Source organism: Nuphar pumila, chromosome 15, assembly GCF_984573655.1.
Source record: "Nuphar pumila chromosome 15, dmNupPumi1.hap1.1, whole genome shotgun sequence".
NCBI classification, from domain to species: domain Eukaryota; kingdom Viridiplantae; phylum Streptophyta; class Magnoliopsida; order Nymphaeales; family Nymphaeaceae; genus Nuphar; species Nuphar pumila.
This window is the reverse complement of record NC_143263.1, coordinates 28,588,278-28,607,705: the sequence shown is the minus strand read 5'-3', so window position 1 is coordinate 28,607,705 and position 19,428 is coordinate 28,588,278. Positions and strand designations below refer to the sequence as shown.

Below are 19,428 nucleotides of genomic sequence, written 5' to 3'. Positions count from 1 at the left end.
TGCAAGTAAAATGTCATCCACATACAACATCAATATAATTAACTTACTCCCACTTTTCTTAAGGTATATACATTGATCAATAATATTTTATGTAAACCCGAAAGTCACAATGACTTGGGAAATTTTAATATACCACTGTCAAAAGGCCTGTTTAAGTCCATATATTGATTTGTTGAGCTTACAAACCAGACGATCATTTTCAGAGAAACCAAGAGGTTGATCCATATATACCTCTTCATTCAGATCCCCGTTGAGAAACATTGTTTTCACATCCATTTGGTGTAGTTCCAAGTTATAATGAGCTACAAGGGCTAACATTATCCTCATTGACTCTTTAGTTGAGACAGGAGAAAATGTCTTATTGTAGTCAATGCCCTCTATCTGGGTGAATCCTTTAGCAACCAATCTTGCTTTATGGCTCATTATGTTACCTTTGGAGTCCTTTTTGGTCTTAAAGACTCATTTACACCCTACGAGTTTTACTCTCTTAGGTAACTCGATAAAATCCCATACTTGATTTTTAGCCATAGAGTCTAACCATTCTTTCATGACTTCTATCTAGTGTAAAGATTGTTTGCTTTTCACAGCTTTCATAAAAGTCAACGGATCATCATCCATATCTATGAAATCACCAGGCTCTTGAAGGTACACCACATAATCAGGATGTATGGCAGATCTCCTAATTCTTGTAGAACTCCAAACAAGTCGTTCTTCAGGTTCAGATTGAACCTGATCATCTTGTTCATGCTCTTTTGCATTGTCTACAATAGATTCACTTTGGATTTGTGCATCAACAATCGAATGATCAACCACATCATCATTAGGAATAATAATGCGGCATCTTTCAGTGTTTTCCTTAACAGGTGACGAAACTGGACCTTGTACTTCCTCAAAACCAAGGTTTTGAAGTGCACTTAATCCTACTGAACCATCTTCATAGAATTTTGCCTTATCCATTTCAACAATCTGTGGTGAATGAGATAGGCAATAAAACATGTACCCTTTTGATCTTTCTAGATAACCAATGAAATATCCACTGGTTGTTCTTAGATCAAAGACTTTAATGTGGGGGTTATACAACTTAGCCTCTGCAGTACATCCCCATATGTGCATATAAGACAAAGATGATTTTCTACCTGTCCACAACTTATAAGGAGTTTTAGGCACAAATTTTATAGGTATTTTATTTAAAATATGCACAGTTGTCCTTAAGGCTTCACCCCACAACTTAATGGAAAGTGTTGAATAATTCAACATAGCTTTGACCATTTTCTTAAGCGTTTAATTTTTCTTTTCAACTACACCATTCTGATAGGCACTATCAGGCATGGTATATTGAGGCACAATGCCTTCCTCTTTGAGAAATCATGTTCATGGTCTTTCCTTTTGCCTCATCTCAGTAAACCTACCATAATATTCGTCACCTCTGTCAGACCTGACTATTTTAATAACTTTATCGGTTTGTTTCTCTACTTCTTTCTTAAATTCTTTAAACATATGAAAAATATCAGATTTTTCAAAGATTAAGTAGAAATACACATGCCGAGAATAGTCATCAATAAAGATGACAAAATATTTTTTTTTGTAACAAGGGGAAAAAGGTCCACATACATCTGTATGAACTATCTCTAATATCTCACTACTACGTTTGACACCCTCTTTATATGTGTTTTTATACTTGGCCTTTATGCAATCAACACATGGGTCATTATCGGTAAAATCTAGAGATTTCAAGATCCCTTCATTTATGAGTCTCTTTATTCTCTTTTCAGAGATATGACCCAACCTTCGAAGCCAAAGCATGTAAGATTTATCATTTATCAAGCTACATTTATTTTCAACCAATGCGTATTCAGAAGTCAGGAACTTTTGAGTTTGGATTTTCACATTCAATCTATACAAACCATCATAAACTGATGCAGAACCAATTTCAATTGAATTTCTATAAATAAACAATTTAAAATTTTTAAACTTAAAACAATATCCAAATTTATCCGATTTCAAAATTAAAATTAAGTTTCTACTATATAATGAAATATAAAAGACATCATGAAGATTCAAAACTATGCCTGTATCTAGAGTAATCCTGCAGGTTTCAACACCCTTCACATGTGAACGCATATTGTTTTTCGAATAGATGTTTTTCTCATGCATTGTTGGTTCCCTTCTGCTTAGAAACAACTGTAGACAGTTGAAAATATGAACAGTAGCACCAGAATCAATCCACTAGCTATTTTAAAGAATTTGTAATAAATTACATTCATGAGAAATAAATGATAAATTACCTCTTTTTTCCAACCACTTTTTGTACTTTATGCAATCTATCTTCTTGTGTCCCTTCTTCTTACAAAAGAAGCACTTTATGATATCAGAGTCGGATTGCTTACCTTGGGATGTCGTATCCTCTGTTGGTTTCTTCCTAGCATTTCTCTTAAATGCATTCTTTCTTGGTCTTACCTTGGATGCATGACAAGCCATATGTGCACTCTATACCTTCTCCCTTTTCAACCTCTCTTATTCTTCAACACACTTGGACATAAGTTCATTGAACGTCTATTCATCATTATGTGTGTTGTAAGAGATTTTGAAAGGTCCGTACTCCAAGGGTAAGGACGCTAGAACTAAATGCACTAGGAAAGAATCTGAGATGGTGAGTTTCATGTCATTTAGCTGAGACGCTATGTTCTTCATTTCCAAAATGTGTTGGTGAATGTTTCTCCCTCTAGTATATTTCATAGATATGAGTTTAGACAACAAAGTACTGGCTCTGGCCTTGTTTGAACTCACAAATTGTGCTTCAATAGCACTTAAAATCTCTCTAATTATCCTGCATTGTGGTATGACACTACGAATATTCCTAGCCACCTTAGATTGCAAAAGCAACAGACTAAGTCTATTTGAGCACTCCCACTTCTCAAAAGCAATCTTTTGATCAATAGCACTTTGATCAGTTAGAGCAGCAGGTTCTTCTATCCTTAGGGCCAGATCCATATACCATAATGTAAAAGGTACAGTCTCTTTTCAATCACTAAAATTTGATCCATCTAGAAAAGGTATATAGCTAAAGCCATCTAAAATCACAGGACTAGAAACTGCACGATAAAAGATATGTATCAAGAAGCATTCGTACGGGACTAAAACTTTAATGAAAAAAACAAAAGAATAAAGGCTCTTAATATGCTTATTTCCAGGTGAGTGAAGGAGGTCATCAGAGTCCTACTTTGGTAAGAGCTCCTACACGTGAAACCACTTTGCCTACCGACCATATTCGATAAAACTAAGGTTCTTGTGAAGTTAAATCATCGACACAAGGTACCTTTGGATACACATGTGTGATGTATCTCGACACATTTACCTTATTCTATCCTACTTAAACTCCAAACACAATAAAACTACCTTTGGGTCGTTTATCATTTCACGAATCTAAGTACAATGTTAATATCGGCTTAAACTATATGATAGTGTTGAAATTCTTTAACGACATACATGTATTCAGTCACTTTGGTGATGTGAATACACTAAGTCATCTAACTATTCTTAATGTCAATATTAAACAATCATTTACGCATGCATAATTTCAAATAACAGCATGAACAATAACAAAAAGAGGCTTAAATGGGTAAAACCCTGGGTCCTCAGCCAAAAACCAGTCTGAAAACACCCTGAACCGATCTGAAACAGCCTTAAAATGATCATCCAAGGGTCTAAACCTTATGAATCGGTGTCAAGTATAAACAAAAGTTCATAAAACCATATGATCGTGTGCCAAAATCCCTTATTTTCTTATATTTGCTAAAACAGGATCTTAGCATCTCGAAACTGGTAAAAAACTTAAAAGAACTGGTCAAAATGGCTCTAAACCGGTCCCTGATTCGATTCAGGTCAAATAATACCTGGACCCTACTGGATCCGGGTCAGAACCAGTTAAAACTGGATCCAGGTCAGACCTGACTTGAACTCAATCCAAGTCAGACACATCTTGAACTGGATCCGGGTCGGACCTGTCTTGAACTGGATCTGGGTCAGACCTGACTTGAACTGTATCCGGGTCTGACCCGACATATAACCGGATCCGTTTCTGGCCCGGTTTTAACTTGATCCAGGTTGAACCCGGTATATAACCGGATTCGACTCTGACTCGGTTTATAACCGGGTTTGACCTGGTATATAACTTGATCTGGGTCGGAACTGACATGAACCGGATCCGGGTATGAACCAGTACCGGACCCGATCTGGTTCCATCCGATTAAAAATGAAACAGTAAAATAGAAAACCTGAGGGTTTTCTGTTTTCTGCAAAGGGGGTTAGGGTTAACCCAAATCACCATCGACGACCCATGTCGCCACACCTGCAGACGACCTTCATGGAGCTCGGACCGACGTTGCACCTCTCCTCGCCCGATGGTAGAGGAAATAGGGGGAAAAAGTTTTTTTTTAAACCCTTGTGCGTTGCCGGACAGATGTCGGCCATTAGATCGGCGACAGTCTACGACTTCCACCGGCGATGGTTGATGCTCCTGTAGCCCAACGGCCATAGGTAAAAACCCAAAACCCCTTTTTGTTTGTTATATTTCCCTACGACAACCAACTACAGTGTCGCCCCATGGCGACCTGCATTGCCGAACGACTACCGCACAACGGATGCAGGGTGTGGGCCCATAACCCATTGTTGGGGTCGTCCGAGATCGCCTCCTCTATTGATGTCGGTGACTCTATACTGTGACAGAAAAACAAAGACACATGACAAACACAAAGGCTGTTATGTAAACAGCAAAAGCACAGAGGAGGTGTGGCGTACCTGAGGCAGCCATTGACGGGTTGTTGTTGCCGAGAATCGGAGGTCGCTGAAGTATAGGAAGATGAATCGGATTCTGATGATTGATCAAGCCAAGGGGATTTGTCTGCTTAGCCGTGCTGCAGCCACCACAAGCGCAAGCTTTCGAATGCAACCGGTGAGTCGACCTCTTCCCGCTTTAGTTTGCACACACTCACTTTTCTGATAGCAGATCACTCATAAAAGGGTTGCTCATGACATATAGTGCATAGGGTGGGAACAGTTTGCGTAACCGTTCCACCTTGATCCTATGTTGGTTTATCGAAAAAGATCATCTCAAATGTGGGGATGAATCCACATCGTGGATAACCACCACGTAAATCATGGTGGTTAATCCAACATCCTACCGTTGGAAATTCGAAACCTTTTCTACAACAATCGATGGGACTGATGCTCAGCAAAAGCAAAAGCGCTTTCGTGCAATGCCAGTCATTTCTTGCACTGAGTAGACGTGCCACCATGCCACTGAAGAACAGAAAGAGAGAGAGAGAGCATATGAAGAGAAAAATTTACAGATAGTCAAAGTCAAACTATGACCAGATCAGATAGAACCAAATTCAAATATGAATCAAGTCTAATGTCCAAAGTTTAAAGTTTAATTGATAAACCTAAAATCCAAGCCCCTTGAAGCCCTTGCCCTCTAAGCCAACACTCCACATTTTAAACTTAAGTGTTTTTCAAAGACGATCAATGTGAGACTAAACACTTTTCATAAAGTGAGTTTTTTCCTCTAAAAAGTTTTTTTTTTTAAAAACTAGGCATAAAATATGATATTTTGTCAGACATTGGTTAAAAAATGTATAATTTTGAGCCAAAATACTAACAAATCCCTCATGTAGATCAAAATTATAAAGGAAAAACATAAAGCTGTTTGTAAAAGTCGTATGCATAAATGAAGTCATGTTTTGGGTTTGAACTTCCACTTAGTGTAAACAGGATTCAGACATTCTAAAAAACTAAGTAGCTAAGCTTTGAACTTAATCCTTACTGTGGACTTCTTAGGTTCATTCACACACATTCCTTTCAGGTAACTATATGTGTCATCCATATATAAAGGTTGTATATATTCAAAGTCTTATACAGTATCCCACTTCATGAGTGCTTTAGAGATAACCTTAATCTTATAGAAGGTGACTCACTCTTTCATACTCATCATTTTATCAGACAAGCTGTTGCCGATGGAGCTATAGCAATAAAATATTGCTCTACAAATGACCAAATTGCAGATGGATTTACAAACACTTAGCTATTCAAAGTTTGTGAAATTTAGATCCACTTTAGGTGTATCGAGTTTTGCATCAAGGTGGAGTGATAGAATATGATGCAAAAAGGGGTTACGTGAATGGGTAACCATAAGTCATGGGTTAGTGGGTATGCGTTAGAGACGTTTTGGAATCCACGATTGAGTAGTAGTTCCTAAACTTAAGGAGTAAGTTATGTAATTCATGTGTTATAATGGGTCATGAGTAATGCCTATTAATGAGGAAGTGACAATTATAGGTTTACCTTTTTAGCTATAAATAGAGAGTCTTGAAGGTTGTACGAGATGTGTAATCTCTCACCTTTTGCTTTTAATTTGTGTTAAAGATTTTCAATATTTTACTCCATTGTTAAGTTAATATTTTATATTATTGTTGCATATATCTTTGCTTTATTCCAACAAATGGTGGCACCTGGCAGGTGCTGCCAATGGTTATCCAGCCACCTGTGTAACTTAGAGGTGGTCGGGTGGTGGTTCAACAGAAAAGAACGGAGAGGAAGGCTGGTGGAGGCAGTCGTGGTATCGATGGTAGTTGGGACTGGCGCCTGCAGAAACCAGCAAATGGTTGCTGGTGCAAGAGAGGTGGACGGTTTAGGTGGTAGAGGATGGCTGCATGAGAGTCAACAATTAGGTGGTGTCAGGCAGTGAAAATAGAGGAGATGGAGGTTCGATCACTGGGGTGAAGGTGGTGGGTGACAGTAGATGACAGTGGAGGCTAATAGTGGTGGCACACGGTGGCCATAGCGGTCATGAGTGTGGGAGAAGGTAGGGGAAAGTGATAGTGGTGGTGGGTGGTTGACCCCACCGTTGAAACAAAGGGGGCACAAACACGAGTGAGGAAAGGGAATAATGAGAGACGGGAGAGTGAATGGGTGAGTAGGGATGGCAGTGGAACGAGGGGAAACGGGGCTAGCTCCATTTGGATCCGGGATGGAAGACATGAAACGGGGATAGAGGCGGAGATGAAGATTAAACTCAAAACCCGTGCGTGGATGACTTTAAATTTCAAATTTCATTTTTGAATTCTTTTGGATTTTAAGGGGGAAATCAAGTGGGCTTTGGATTTGGATTTTGGTGAGATCCAAAATCCAAATCCAACCTATTATATATGTGTGTGTGTGTGTGTGTTTTATTAGGTTTATTTGGGTCTCAAGTGGATCCAAAATCTTATTTTCTTTAGTGGGATCCATTTATGTTCCTAAATAGATTCAAAATTTATATGTTACTTAGTAGGATTCAATTGGGTCTTAGGTGGATCCAAACAATTCATTTTACTTTAAGGGAATCCATTTGGGTCTCAAATGGATCAAAAATCTTATTTTCTTAGTAAGATTAAATTGGTTCTTCAAGTGAAATGGAAAATTTTATAGGATCCATTTAGGTATCCAAATAGATCCAAAAAACATTTTTATTTGGTGGGATCCATTTAGATCTCCAAATTGATCCAAAACTCATTTTACTTAATGGGATCCTTTTAAGTCTCTAAATAGATCCAAAACACTTTCTACTTTAGAAAAGTATCAATTTGGGTCTCAAATAGATCCAAATCCCTTCTTGATCCAGTTTAAACTCGAATATGGGTCTAAACCTTACCCAAATCCATTTAGGTTGACAAGAATCATTCAAAGATCCAATTCTGAATAACTTAAGATCCAGTGGATCTTATGTGTTCACTCGAATAGTTCAAACTTATCTTGATGTGAGTTGATCATCGTGGATCTTCATTGACGTCCAGATCCAAATACCTCATAAGTTCCCAATTAAATATTAAATAACTTAAATAAATACCAAATACTAATAATAATCAATCACTAAATAATCGACCAATATTAGCTAACTAACTTGCCAGAAAATGATATTTAATCAAAACTAAATACCAGAATAATTCACAAAAAATCCTCTTTTATCTATTTAAAAATTTTGACAAATTTGCAGACTTTACAGAAATAGTTGTCGATGAAGTGTTGCTTATGTGTGTTTCGCCAGAAATAACAGCCAAAATTTTTTACGGGGAGGAAGAGGTTTGGAGACCACATGAAACCCTAAGTTATGCAAAAATAGCCCTCGGTTGCGCAAAAAAGGTTTTAAGAAACAAAATGATGCATTTAATGCTTGCAAAATTCTCATACTATTTTTTTTTTGCATCATCACGTGAGAAACTGCATGATTTTCACAAACATTTCAACAATTTCACAATCACCAACACGAAACTCTTGAAATTTGCATGCTAAAACAGAATTTTGCATCACTTAAAGTTGATTGCATGTGAAAGTCCGCAAATTTTGCGAACTTTTCATGATTTCAGCATTGAAGGTAGACTTTTGCAACCACCAACGCAAAACTCTTGATGAAATTTGCACGTAAGGGATTTTCCCAAACATTGCTACGATTTTCATTTTATAGATGCAAAAATCATAGGGCTTTTGCGAAAATAAGGAGTAGCTATTTTCGTAGCGTGTATTGTGCAAAAATCATGATTTTCATGAAAATACCTTGCAAATTTTGTTTTTAGCGAGATCTGGAAAGCATCGTGACATAACACATGAAAATAAGGAGATCCGCTCGTGCTAAGGGTTAAAAGGTCCTAAAAATGTAGGGAACTTGCGAAATTGGATACCCAGCAAATTTCAAAATTTGTGAGGCATATGGGAAACTCGCCAAATTTTTTGTACAGTCATTTTCCATTAAATATATGTGTGCACACTATATGCATCATTGCTGTAAAAATGATAAAAATATTGTTTTACGGGGTATGGCCCGGGTCAGGTTCATGTAGTTCTTATCGGGTCCAGGTATGATTTCTCTTATGGTAAGTCTGATTAGACGCGGGTCCGGACCTAATACCATACCCGAAAATCGGGGCCAGGTCTGGTTCCACCTGGGTCCGAACCAAACCCTGTCATTGATACCCATACATGAGGCCAACTAAGACCTGCTTTTGGGAGCAAAATTCTAAACTGGCACCATCTATACAAATGAAATAAGCAAAACTAACAAGGAAAAAGCAACGTGAACTCAGATGCCGTTATATCCCACATGACCTTTTAATTCCAACTGTAAGATCCATACCCCAAAGCCAACTTGAGTGAAGACAATGGGAAGTGGAAGGCTATCTGTTTAACGAAAATAAAACCAATGTAGCTCGTCTGAAAAAGAACATGATTCAGCAAATCAATAGTGTTGTGGTGTCGGCTAGTTTCTGTTTCTAATAGCACGCTTTCTGAGTGGAACCGACAAGTCCGATCCATGAATCAAGAATTTTGTCTAGACCCACTGCGTCCAATCCCACAAAACTTGGTGAATGAAACATGTTTAGCTCATAGTAGCTAGTGATGCGTGGAGCTTAGTTTCTCGTGAACATTTAGGGTAAGTTTGGTTGGTTGTGGGGTGCTGTGCAAATGAGATTCACTTTCTAAATCTCATGAGAACTCCAATCTCATGAGGTCTCATTTGCAAAAGCTTGTTTTTGGGGGTGCTGTGCACAACTCACTTTTTACGTTTGGTTGCTTTTAGGGTGCTGTGCAAATGAGATTCACTTTCTAAATCTCATGAGAACTGGAATCTCATGAGATTGAACCAGACTTAACTCACATCATTGCAAACTTCAAAAAATGGGGCTATGATTCATTCTCTCATAAAATGTGAGTCGGAGTTACGGGGTGAAGTTTGTTACTCTCATTCAGGGTGAGGATTGTGACCCCGATTCTCAAGAGAATCCATCAGTAAAGGGAAAAAGGCATAACATTTTTCCTTTTTCCCTTTGTTTCCTTCTATAGTCTGAAATGGACAACTTAAATACGTAAAACTACATTGCACAGAATTCTATATAATCCATCAAGAGCCAAAGGGGAGGGAACATGATGTGTGTGTGTATATATATATATATATAGTAATGGGTCCGTGCCAAAGGAGTTTTTCAAGTTTTTTCATTTTATTTTTAAATTCTGACCTTACAGATGTCATCTATGTATTTGATTTTATAGGGATCAGCTGTTAAAGTCTTCTATTTAGACACATGGGTAGCGATCCAAAATCTTTGTAAATTTTTTAGGCTCCAAATATCATTTTTTTCATCAAAAACACATGATCCAGGTGTAGATTCCTCGTAAATTGACCATACCCAACACATTTATGGAGGTCAAAACTGCGAAAGAATCACCGAAAGAGCAGAAAAACCCATTTGGCATGTTTCATTTAGCACGGACCCATATATATATATATATATATATATATATATATATATATATATAGAGAGAGAGAGAGAGAGAGAGAGAGCAATTGTAAACCAAACAAATAAGACCCTTGAAAACTAACGGCGTCTCACAAGCAGAGGTCGAGATCTGCTTAGCTCGTGATATCTCTCATCAGCCCACTTTTATTGAATCTTTTACAATAAATGACCTTTATCTGCTCATTTGAAAAAGTATCAGTAGGCATGGTAGTAACATTTTATTGTCCAAGTCCAATCAGGACTTCAAATTTGTCAAATGAATGATTTTCCAAATCATAATGTCTCTTCTCTTTGCTAAAAATCACTTATATAAACTTAAAAGTGGAGTGTACCATATTTTCTGGAACAGGAAGTAGTCATTAGTGTTAAGGAAAAGGGACAAAGCATATCGGTATTTCATACTCACATTTCACAAAAAACCGGTCCATATTAACACATCAGCATAAATCAAAACAAGGAATTAACTAGAAATAGATAAAATACCTATATTAAAAAGATACATTAAATACAAAAATTAAAAAGGAATTGCTATGTTACACCGTCGTCCACTTTCCTCTTTACAGGAGCACAAGAAAAGAATCTAGTTCTAATTCCCAAACCTCAATTGTCAATACTTGGCTCACCATATTAAAAGTGGCCAAGATCAAGTGTTTGCCTTCCTGTGTACAAGCAAAAATGGTTGCCCAATATGATTTGCTGTGCAGTATAGGAGAGTCCTGCACTTCGCAAGCCTTCGCATTCAAGCCATTTCATTAGATTTTCTACTCGTAACATGGTAAAGGAAATAAAAAGGTTATGCACTTCTCAATTTCATGCTGCAAACTAAACTCTGGTAATTGAATCCCTGACCTCCATCGGAAATACACAATTTTAACGTTCTTGAGCAAAGGAGTCTAATACTTGATGACATGTCGCCTTAGCCAGAGCTCATACATAACCATGTGGAATGCATCAAAACTGACAGGAGGTGAATGCCACTCAAAGTGTTTTTGGACCTGTTGAAACAAAATGACATTCAGATGAGAACAAAATCAGATTTTTTCAAGATTCATTCCCACAACATTTATTTCATCAATTAGTGTCTGAATCAGAGTTACCAGAAGCTTCTTAGGTAGGTGGGAAACATGGTTCCCGAAAACTCGCTTCAAAAGCACGATACTCCTTGCTTCCGAAAATTCCTGAGAATCTCGATTCCCCCACACTTCTTCTATGCTTCCCATACACATAGTCTATACTTCCTATATGTTTTTTTCACGTTTCTTTTCATGTATTTCCTTTCACACTTCCACTCACTTCCCATGTACTTTTTCTAAATTGGTAACCCCCATTGTTAGATTTTAACAAAAATTAACTTTTTACTGAAAAATCATGAAATATAAGAATAATCATCAATTTTATTTTAGTTTTTATTTGCTTGTTTGATTCCTATTCAGTTACTATTTGTTTCATTTTTTATTCCTATTTCGCTTTCAAATTGATACTTCGCTTCCCGCTTCCTATAAATTTTAAAATGCCTCGCTTCACGCTTCGGCTTTCCTAGTTTGGCAACCTTGATCTAAAACAAACAAAAAGGTGAAATTTCATCACCAGCTGCTCAGATGGAGGTGGACTGGAAATTGCTAAAGGTGGGACTGTTGAAAATTAACTTATCAGATCTTGACTCTATGCATGACAGAACATGGTTCCTAGAGAACCTTACTCAAACTAGATAAATTTCCCTAACATCGTTGTTGCCCTTCAGTCACAGAGAATCAGAGCCTATGAATAGATGCTATCAATCATGTTCCTTATTCTACTATAAGGCCTCCAAATCAGCAGAAATATCACAAAAGTAGATCAATGAGCATCTGTTTTCCTCATAGGTGTTTTTATGTAGATATTTTATTCTAATCAGCATTTATCATAATGTATCGCCTAAAATTAGAAAAGAACGACACAATACTCCTGAAACTAGTTTTAGGGTGTATCATACATATCATACAGCAGTACCTAAACTTGTGAAATTGCAGTTATGAGCCTTTTTATCTTTAAACAAGTTCAACCAGTTTTGGTTGGATTTTTAAGGTATATTAGAGTTGCTTCTGACCTCTTAACATATTAAACTTATTTTTCTCACATTAGGTGTGCATTTTAGGTTTTCCTAGAGTTAGAGTTTTAGAGGTTTTGGGGGAACTTGCTCCTATTCTCTCTTAAATCTAAATTGGCAACAAAAGGGAATCAGTTTTTCACTCATTGTGGACAAGGTGATATATATTATTCTCTTTTATTATTCTATGTTCTGAGGCAAGAAATCCTTGTCCCTTAGATCTATAAGTAATTTAGTGATATAGCCCCAAAAAAATGCAATGGTAAAGGAGTGATAGATGAATTGCTAGAGTAGTTTTCACATGTTCATATAAATGGTTCATTGTTTTGGGGCTTTGAACATAAATTATCAACAGTGTGAGGAAAAGGTTGAAGATCTAGAAATAATCTAGCATGGTGATGTTGCAAACCACCTGGGTTTCAGAAGAGATCAATGATGCATCCTTCTTGTAAGATTCCTAATTCACGGCAAGATATAGGGATTCAAATTTCATGTTGTATGCCGCAACCACTACGTAAAACAATGCAACACTCTTAGTATTCAAGCCAATGTTTGTGCAAAAAATATTGCCAACTTGAAATAAAGGAATAAAAGAAGGGCACAACCACTGTTAGAAGTTGTATCAGATTCTAAGGACGAAATGTTTGATGAAGATGAACCATCTTCACTGCAACCAACATCAGAAATTTCAGAAACTTCCTGGAAGCGAGGACACAACTTCAAACGAACTTTTAAATGACACATTTAGAAAATTTTTTGTAGTTGTCCTAAGGTGTTTAGAATTAGGTTTTAGAAAATTAGAAGATAATATGTTTTAAAATTGGCTCGATTGTTGCTTAAGATTTTTTCTTTTTGTCCATCACCAAAAATGTGAATGCTTTTTAGTAATTTGTAATTGTGCTTGTTGACTCTAATCTGTTGTATGTTTATTGCATTATTTAGCTTCATTCGTAATCACCATTATGTGATTTTTTTAATGTTTAAGTTTATATTATGCAAATTTATAACCTTAAAGATACATCATGATATGATGCCATTTTTTGGCAATTATGGTACAAGTTACCATATATGTATTGCACTAACATCCGTTGTAATCACCTTATGGTTTACGAATTTGTCCACTCACTGTGACTACAAATAAACTATCAAAGAAAACAAGGTAAACAATTCCTACTTAAAAGGTAATTTAAATATTTTAATATATAATGCCTTTGAAGAGGTTTCATCTAACTTTCTCATCAAGCTCTTAATACTACTCATTCCAGTCTTAAGTCTGAGAGCAGACCAAGTATATGATACAAAAACCAAGGCCATAGAATATGTCAAAGTCAAACTGTAAACAGGATGTGAAATAATTTAGATTTCTGCAATAAATACAGTAGAATTAGGCCATTAGCATAAATTGTTGCAGAACAACCTGCCTAGATGATGTACATAAAGATACACTCATTTCCAACAAAAAATTCTAACTGCATAACTCAACCCAACAACAATGCATTATGCAGCTGTCTGTAATGAATTATATACATGCAGAAGTTTTACCTCAATCAAATGCTTATGCAATGAAACAAATTCTTCGTTCGATACAGCCTTCAGGATAGATTTAAGTTGATAGACATCACTCTCTTTTAGTATCAGAGAGAACTTCCGCCAATCAAGGATGTCATTAAAAGGCAAATCATAGTAGTTGGATAAAATCACTGCAAAAAAACAAAAATGAAAAAGAAAATGAACAAAGAGAATACTAAGACCTGCTCAGCAAATAAGCTTCTCTATGGAACATAATCAACACAAAGGATGCAGGTTAGAGTGTGTGTGTGTGTGTGTGTGTGTGTGTGCACGCGTGTGCATTTCACATGTAATAGACCTATATGGGATCCTAGTAATACAGCAAAACGTGAAAGTTCTGTTTCCATTGAACAACAAGATTATATATCAGAATTGTCTTCAAATTCCAATAAGAAGAGCAAATAATTTCATGCTTAAAAGCAGCTTACAGAATGGACAAAACTGAATCCAAGTTTCAAAATTCCCTGTTAAGAATTCAAATGTAAATACAGCATGCCACGTTTGAAAATTCTCACCAGGCACACATCCATAATGAATTGAGTCTGTTATCCGTGCACTGTTGACCTGAGAACCACCAGGGCATATGCAGAATTTTGTTCTATAAAACCTTTTTTGGTAAACCAACTCTCCAATGGCTCTACTTATACGGTTATTGCTTATAGCCAGCTCAGTGTCATTCTCCCATACACGTGCTAGGATAACCCTTATCCTAGAATTGCGATGACCAGCCCAAAATCCTAGCACTGTTCTGCAAAATGAAGAGAAAATAAATCGGTCTCAACATGGTTTATGCAAAAAAATGATAAATATATGTCAAACATTAAATCATGAAATAGCCTCATTCCTCAAACACACATAACATGAGCTTAAGCCTTAAAGATAATATGTGTAGAGTTTCAAAGCATTAAAATGGGAACATTTAAGCTATGCCTGTCAAAGCCACAAAACAAACAGATAAGACATGAATTTATTAAATCTGCAAATTTGTTTAATTATTTTATGTTTGGCACCATGAACAATAATGAAAATCTACTTCAAAAGATGGAACACAATGAGATGACATAGGCATGCTGGTTAAACTCCCACTAATGGTGTAAAATTCAGTTATGCAGCAAAGAAACTGAGGTCCACAAGCACTAAAATTGCAAATCTTGAGCTAGACCTTTCAAAGAAGAAAGCCTGACAAGCAATTCTATTAATAGATTTGCACTTTGTTCTGTTATTTATGTTGGGTTCCACGGGAAGTAATTGAAAAGACTCCTGCAGAAAAATGAGATATAATACAATTTGTGTAAGTATTATATCAATTGAATGCCCCCTAATACAGTAAAAATTGTTGATGCCTATCTATTTCAATTTTTTAATATACACAGGCAACCCATGGAACCCAAGAAACATTATTCATGAGTTGTTAATAGGGGTGTCAATGGGTCGGGTTTACCCAGACCCGACCCGGACCAAACCCTATAGGGTCCAGGTATGGTGACAAATAAGAAGACCCAATTAAGACCCAGATCCGGACCTGAAGGTCCGATTAATACATGGACCTGGGTATAGTTTGTGAAATTTTATATCAGACCCACTCCCGGCCGGAGTTCCGATTAAGACCCGCAATTTTTTAATGTAAAAATGATAAAAAAATATTATTTTACCAGGTATGGTTCATGTAGTTCTTATCAGGTCCGGGTATGGTTTCTCTTATAGTAGACCCGATTAGACCCGGGTCCAAACCCGATACCATACCCGAAAATCTGGTCCAAGTCTGGTTCCACCTGGGTCCAAACCAAACCTGACCCATTGACACCCCTAGTTAATGGATCAGATGATATGCCTATAAGCCAATTACTCTTTCTGACACAAAAAACTGCATAGCAGACTCGTGTGTTGTGTATCATACCCAGGAGATGTCACTTTTAGCAGCTATGTACTATCACTAACCATGGAACCCAGCTAACCTTTTTTCCTTTACCAAAAGCCTACCATTGCTTTAGATCAATATAGTATCACTGTCTAACAGGTGGTATGAACTATGGATTCACGTTAGAGTATTCACATCAAAACATATCTACTTTAAAGCCAAAAAAACACTTTTGAATACATGCTGAATACAAGCAATGCAAATCATACATTTTTATGACAAGCATTTTAAGCACATGGTATTTCATGTAAATCAGTCACAGCACTAGAGAAACCCGGAAGAATGCAATTTGAGAACCCTATAGAGCCCAAGAGCAACTGGGTACAGCAATAGTCTTTTGGCATATACATTTCAAGTTTACATGATTTCATGATTCTAACCTCATAGGCATTTTGAGATAGAAATTCTTCAGTGTAGGATATAATTTCAACAAGCATGAACTCACCTGTTTTCAATGTCATTTCCTCCAGCAGGCAATGCAAATGGCTGTAACACTTGAGGAAGGGCAACATCTTTGTGTGGTATGTATCCAACATCATAACTTGGAGAACAAACAACTCTAATGGCATTCTTCACAAGAAAAGGAAGTCCTTCTGTTGCCCTCACTCCAACATCATGACAGGTGACAAAGAAATGGTCAGCACCCAGGGTCCTATTCCAATAAGGATACTTGCTTATAAGATCATCCACATATTTTTTGACAATTTCAGTCATATTCTCATACGATATGCCCTGCAGATACGGTGACATGTCATATACCAAAAATAAAAAGTATAAAGGATGAAATTAATACAAGTCAGCAATGAATTTCACCTTTCAGATTCAAGAAGAAATAAACCCAGCAGATCATTTTATATAACATGCTATGCAAGAAAAAAAAAACGTTTATAAGAAAATAGATAGATATTGCAGCATGCATGTACAAATGTGCATGCATGCACATTTACAGATTATATTTTATGACACTGTTTGTAAAATATTTGGACTATTAGCACACAGGAGTGATGGGCCTACAAACAGATACAGTATTATAAAAATATCATCATTGACAGCCAACAAATACTAATAAATGACAAAAACTCAAACTTTCCAGCAGCAATAATGATTAATATCAGATTATTGTGGGGTGTCCCATTTAAGCAGATGTCCAGTGACCTAGGACATCTGTCCTCTTTTTGAACGGGAGAAACATTCTAACCTAGTGCCCAGGGAAATTCATCCAGAGGTGCCCATCGATATTTTGGTACTAACAGACACGGCCAGTTCCAATCCATCAACCAGACACAATAACGTCTGAAAGCATCTCTATAATAGAGAAAATATCAATTGCATTGACTATTTTGGACGAGTATTAAACAGCTTCCTCCTTTATTTTGACTTTTATTGGTCGCAAGTTGCAGCCAGTAGACAAATGTCTACTGTATCGCCTCAAAGCTTGAGTGCGACATCTTCCTCAAGCAACTCATCACCATACTTACTCGAACATGCTGTTCCCACTCATCTAAGAGGCGGGGTTTCCATAATTAAGTATATCCTCTACAGACTTGAACTCTTTTTTTCTTTCAAGGAGAAACAAAATTGGAAGGTGGAAAAAGAAAGCATGAGGAAATGATCAGAGACTGAATCCAAAATACATGGATCGAAGAGGGGATAAAGAAGATGGGAAAGAAATCAATCTGCTCAAGCAAAACCCAAGAGTAATCCCTTAGTTTCAACTAAAAATGATGTTTTTTTTTTAACTTCAACACTATTCAAAACATAAATCGGAAGAAAAAGCTCGAAAAATGCACTTAATCATTTAATTACAAATAGTATTATCCTCACTGTAAGATGATTCCGCTTAGTTTCAACAAAAAGTTGTACTTTTCTTACTAAACGCAACAAAACACAAAAACAGAAGGGAAAATGCCCAGAACTATGTAATTGATCAATCCTACAAAGCGTACCTCCTCACTAGCACACAAATTCCCTATAAGCATAAAATCGGAAGCAAACCCACAAAAAAGAAGACAATTATGATCAAATTCCTCCGCAACAGCACGAATCTTGAATTCAAAAAGTTAAGCACCACAGAAATTAAGCAAAATGAAGAAGATCACCTTCCCTCTCATCTTATGACAAGAGATTGGGATGAAGAAGAGATCCGCCCTATCCGGATCGAGCGTCGTGAACCTGCTATCTCTGATATTTTGGAAGAAGAATCCCTCGCTCGCGTACTTTCCCGTGAGCTTCCGCGGCGTCTGGAAGTAAGTGTCCGGATCGCCATCGGGATATATGAACACCCTAAAATTCTTCACCATCTCCGCATAATTCCTCCGGAACACCTCCGGAGAGTGGTAGACGGTCGAGAACCCGCCGTCTGCGTCGTCACCGGCATCTGAAACGGCCTTTACATGAAAACTCCCGCGTGAAAAAAGACGAACTGCAGAAGGGAAAGAAAGAAAGAGTAGGAAAACGGAACGGAAAAGGAGAGAAGGATCGTACCCTGGAGAGATTTAGCGGGGCAACCAGGTGATCGCGAGAGGAGAGATGCAGGGATCTGAGGGAGAGGAACGTGCAGAAGATCAGGGTTAGCGTCGCGAGGGTGAGGATGGAGCGGTAGACGGAGCAAGATGACGCCAGGCCGCCTGCCATCGCCTGAATCTTCACCGGTTTCATCGCCGGAATCTCGCTGAGCTCGCCGGGAAACGTGGAAAGCGTCGCCTGGCTCCGGGGAGGCGTGCGCTTTCGGGACGACCCTATTTATCATACTCCGGGGAGACGTACGCTCGCCAGTCGGCAGCTCACCCACTAGCATCATAAACTTAACGGGAGTATAAAGGGAGGAAGGAAAACGGAACAAAAATGATCTTTTTAAAGGGTGAAAAGAGAGAAAATTAACGTGTATTTTTGAAGGCTCTCTAAAATGATACTTTTCTTCTTTGAGTTGGCTCTCTAAAATTAACGAGTTGTGCCGGAAATGGAATAATAAAAAATCACTGATACTTTTCTTTGAGTGGCGTTATTAACGTTATCATTTTTAACCGGAAAGTGTTTGCAATCCATTCAGGGGAGCAATTAAACATCAAGTCTTAATGAAAATAAGTAAATAACGGTCCGTTTTCTGAAATAAATTACGAAAAGCATCTCAACTTATAACCTATTTAGAAAATCCCCAATTGCTTGAGTATGGTTTGTCAAAAAATGATTAGAATTTCCTAAACATTTATTGTATAAAAAAAAAAGATGCGTTATTTTTATCATTTAAAGGGATAGAAAATCAACTTTATACTTTACGCAGAAGGAGGTGGCAGTAGGCAATAAAACAAAAGTTGGCCGGCTTTTTATTAAGTTTCGCAGCTTTTTGTAATTAGTCCTTTTAAGAGATACTAGTTAACTTGGATATTGGCTGGGTCAATTGACCAAAAAAATAAAAATAATAAAGAAAATGGCAGATCCTATGAAATCTCTCCACGTGATCTGGTTAAGGTTTAACCATATTAATTGATGATAGGGTAATCAATAAAGATTATTTTTTAATATCTTAATAT

At 37.1% G+C, this 19,428-nt stretch overlaps 1 protein-coding gene across 1 annotated transcript; it reads right to left on the bottom strand.

The window, feature by feature from the left end:
• Positions 1-10,785: 10,785 nt before the first annotated feature.
• On the bottom strand, positions 10,786-18,687 carry LOC149814951 (putative glycosyltransferase At5g03795). The gene is made up of 6 exons (XM_089988698.1): positions 18,383-18,687; positions 17,998-18,285; positions 16,344-16,630; positions 14,496-14,728; positions 13,954-14,111; positions 10,786-11,320 (listed from the first exon to the last, which is right to left on the bottom strand). The coding sequence occupies exons 1-6, from the start codon at positions 18,554-18,556 to the stop codon at positions 11,219-11,221; spliced, it is 1,242 nt and encodes a 413-aa protein (XP_089844824.1). The 5' UTR covers positions 18,557-18,687; the 3' UTR covers positions 10,786-11,218.
• Between the last annotated feature and the right edge of the window lie 741 nt (positions 18,688-19,428).

Excerpts from the sequence above, each read along its gene's own strand:
- LOC149814951 (XM_089988698.1), bottom strand. The coding sequence starts at position 18,556 with ATGAAACCGGTGAAGATTCAGGCGATGGCAGGCGGCCTGGCGTCATCT. Across the intron at positions 14,729-16,343 it reads GGAAATGACATTGAAAACAG|AACAGTGCTAGGATTTTGGG; the intron begins GTGAGTTCATGC and ends TTCATTTTGCAG. Across the intron at positions 11,321-13,953 it reads TGCATAAGCATTTGATTGAG|GTCCAAAAACACTTTGAGTG; the intron begins GTAAAACTTCTG and ends TTGTTTCAACAG.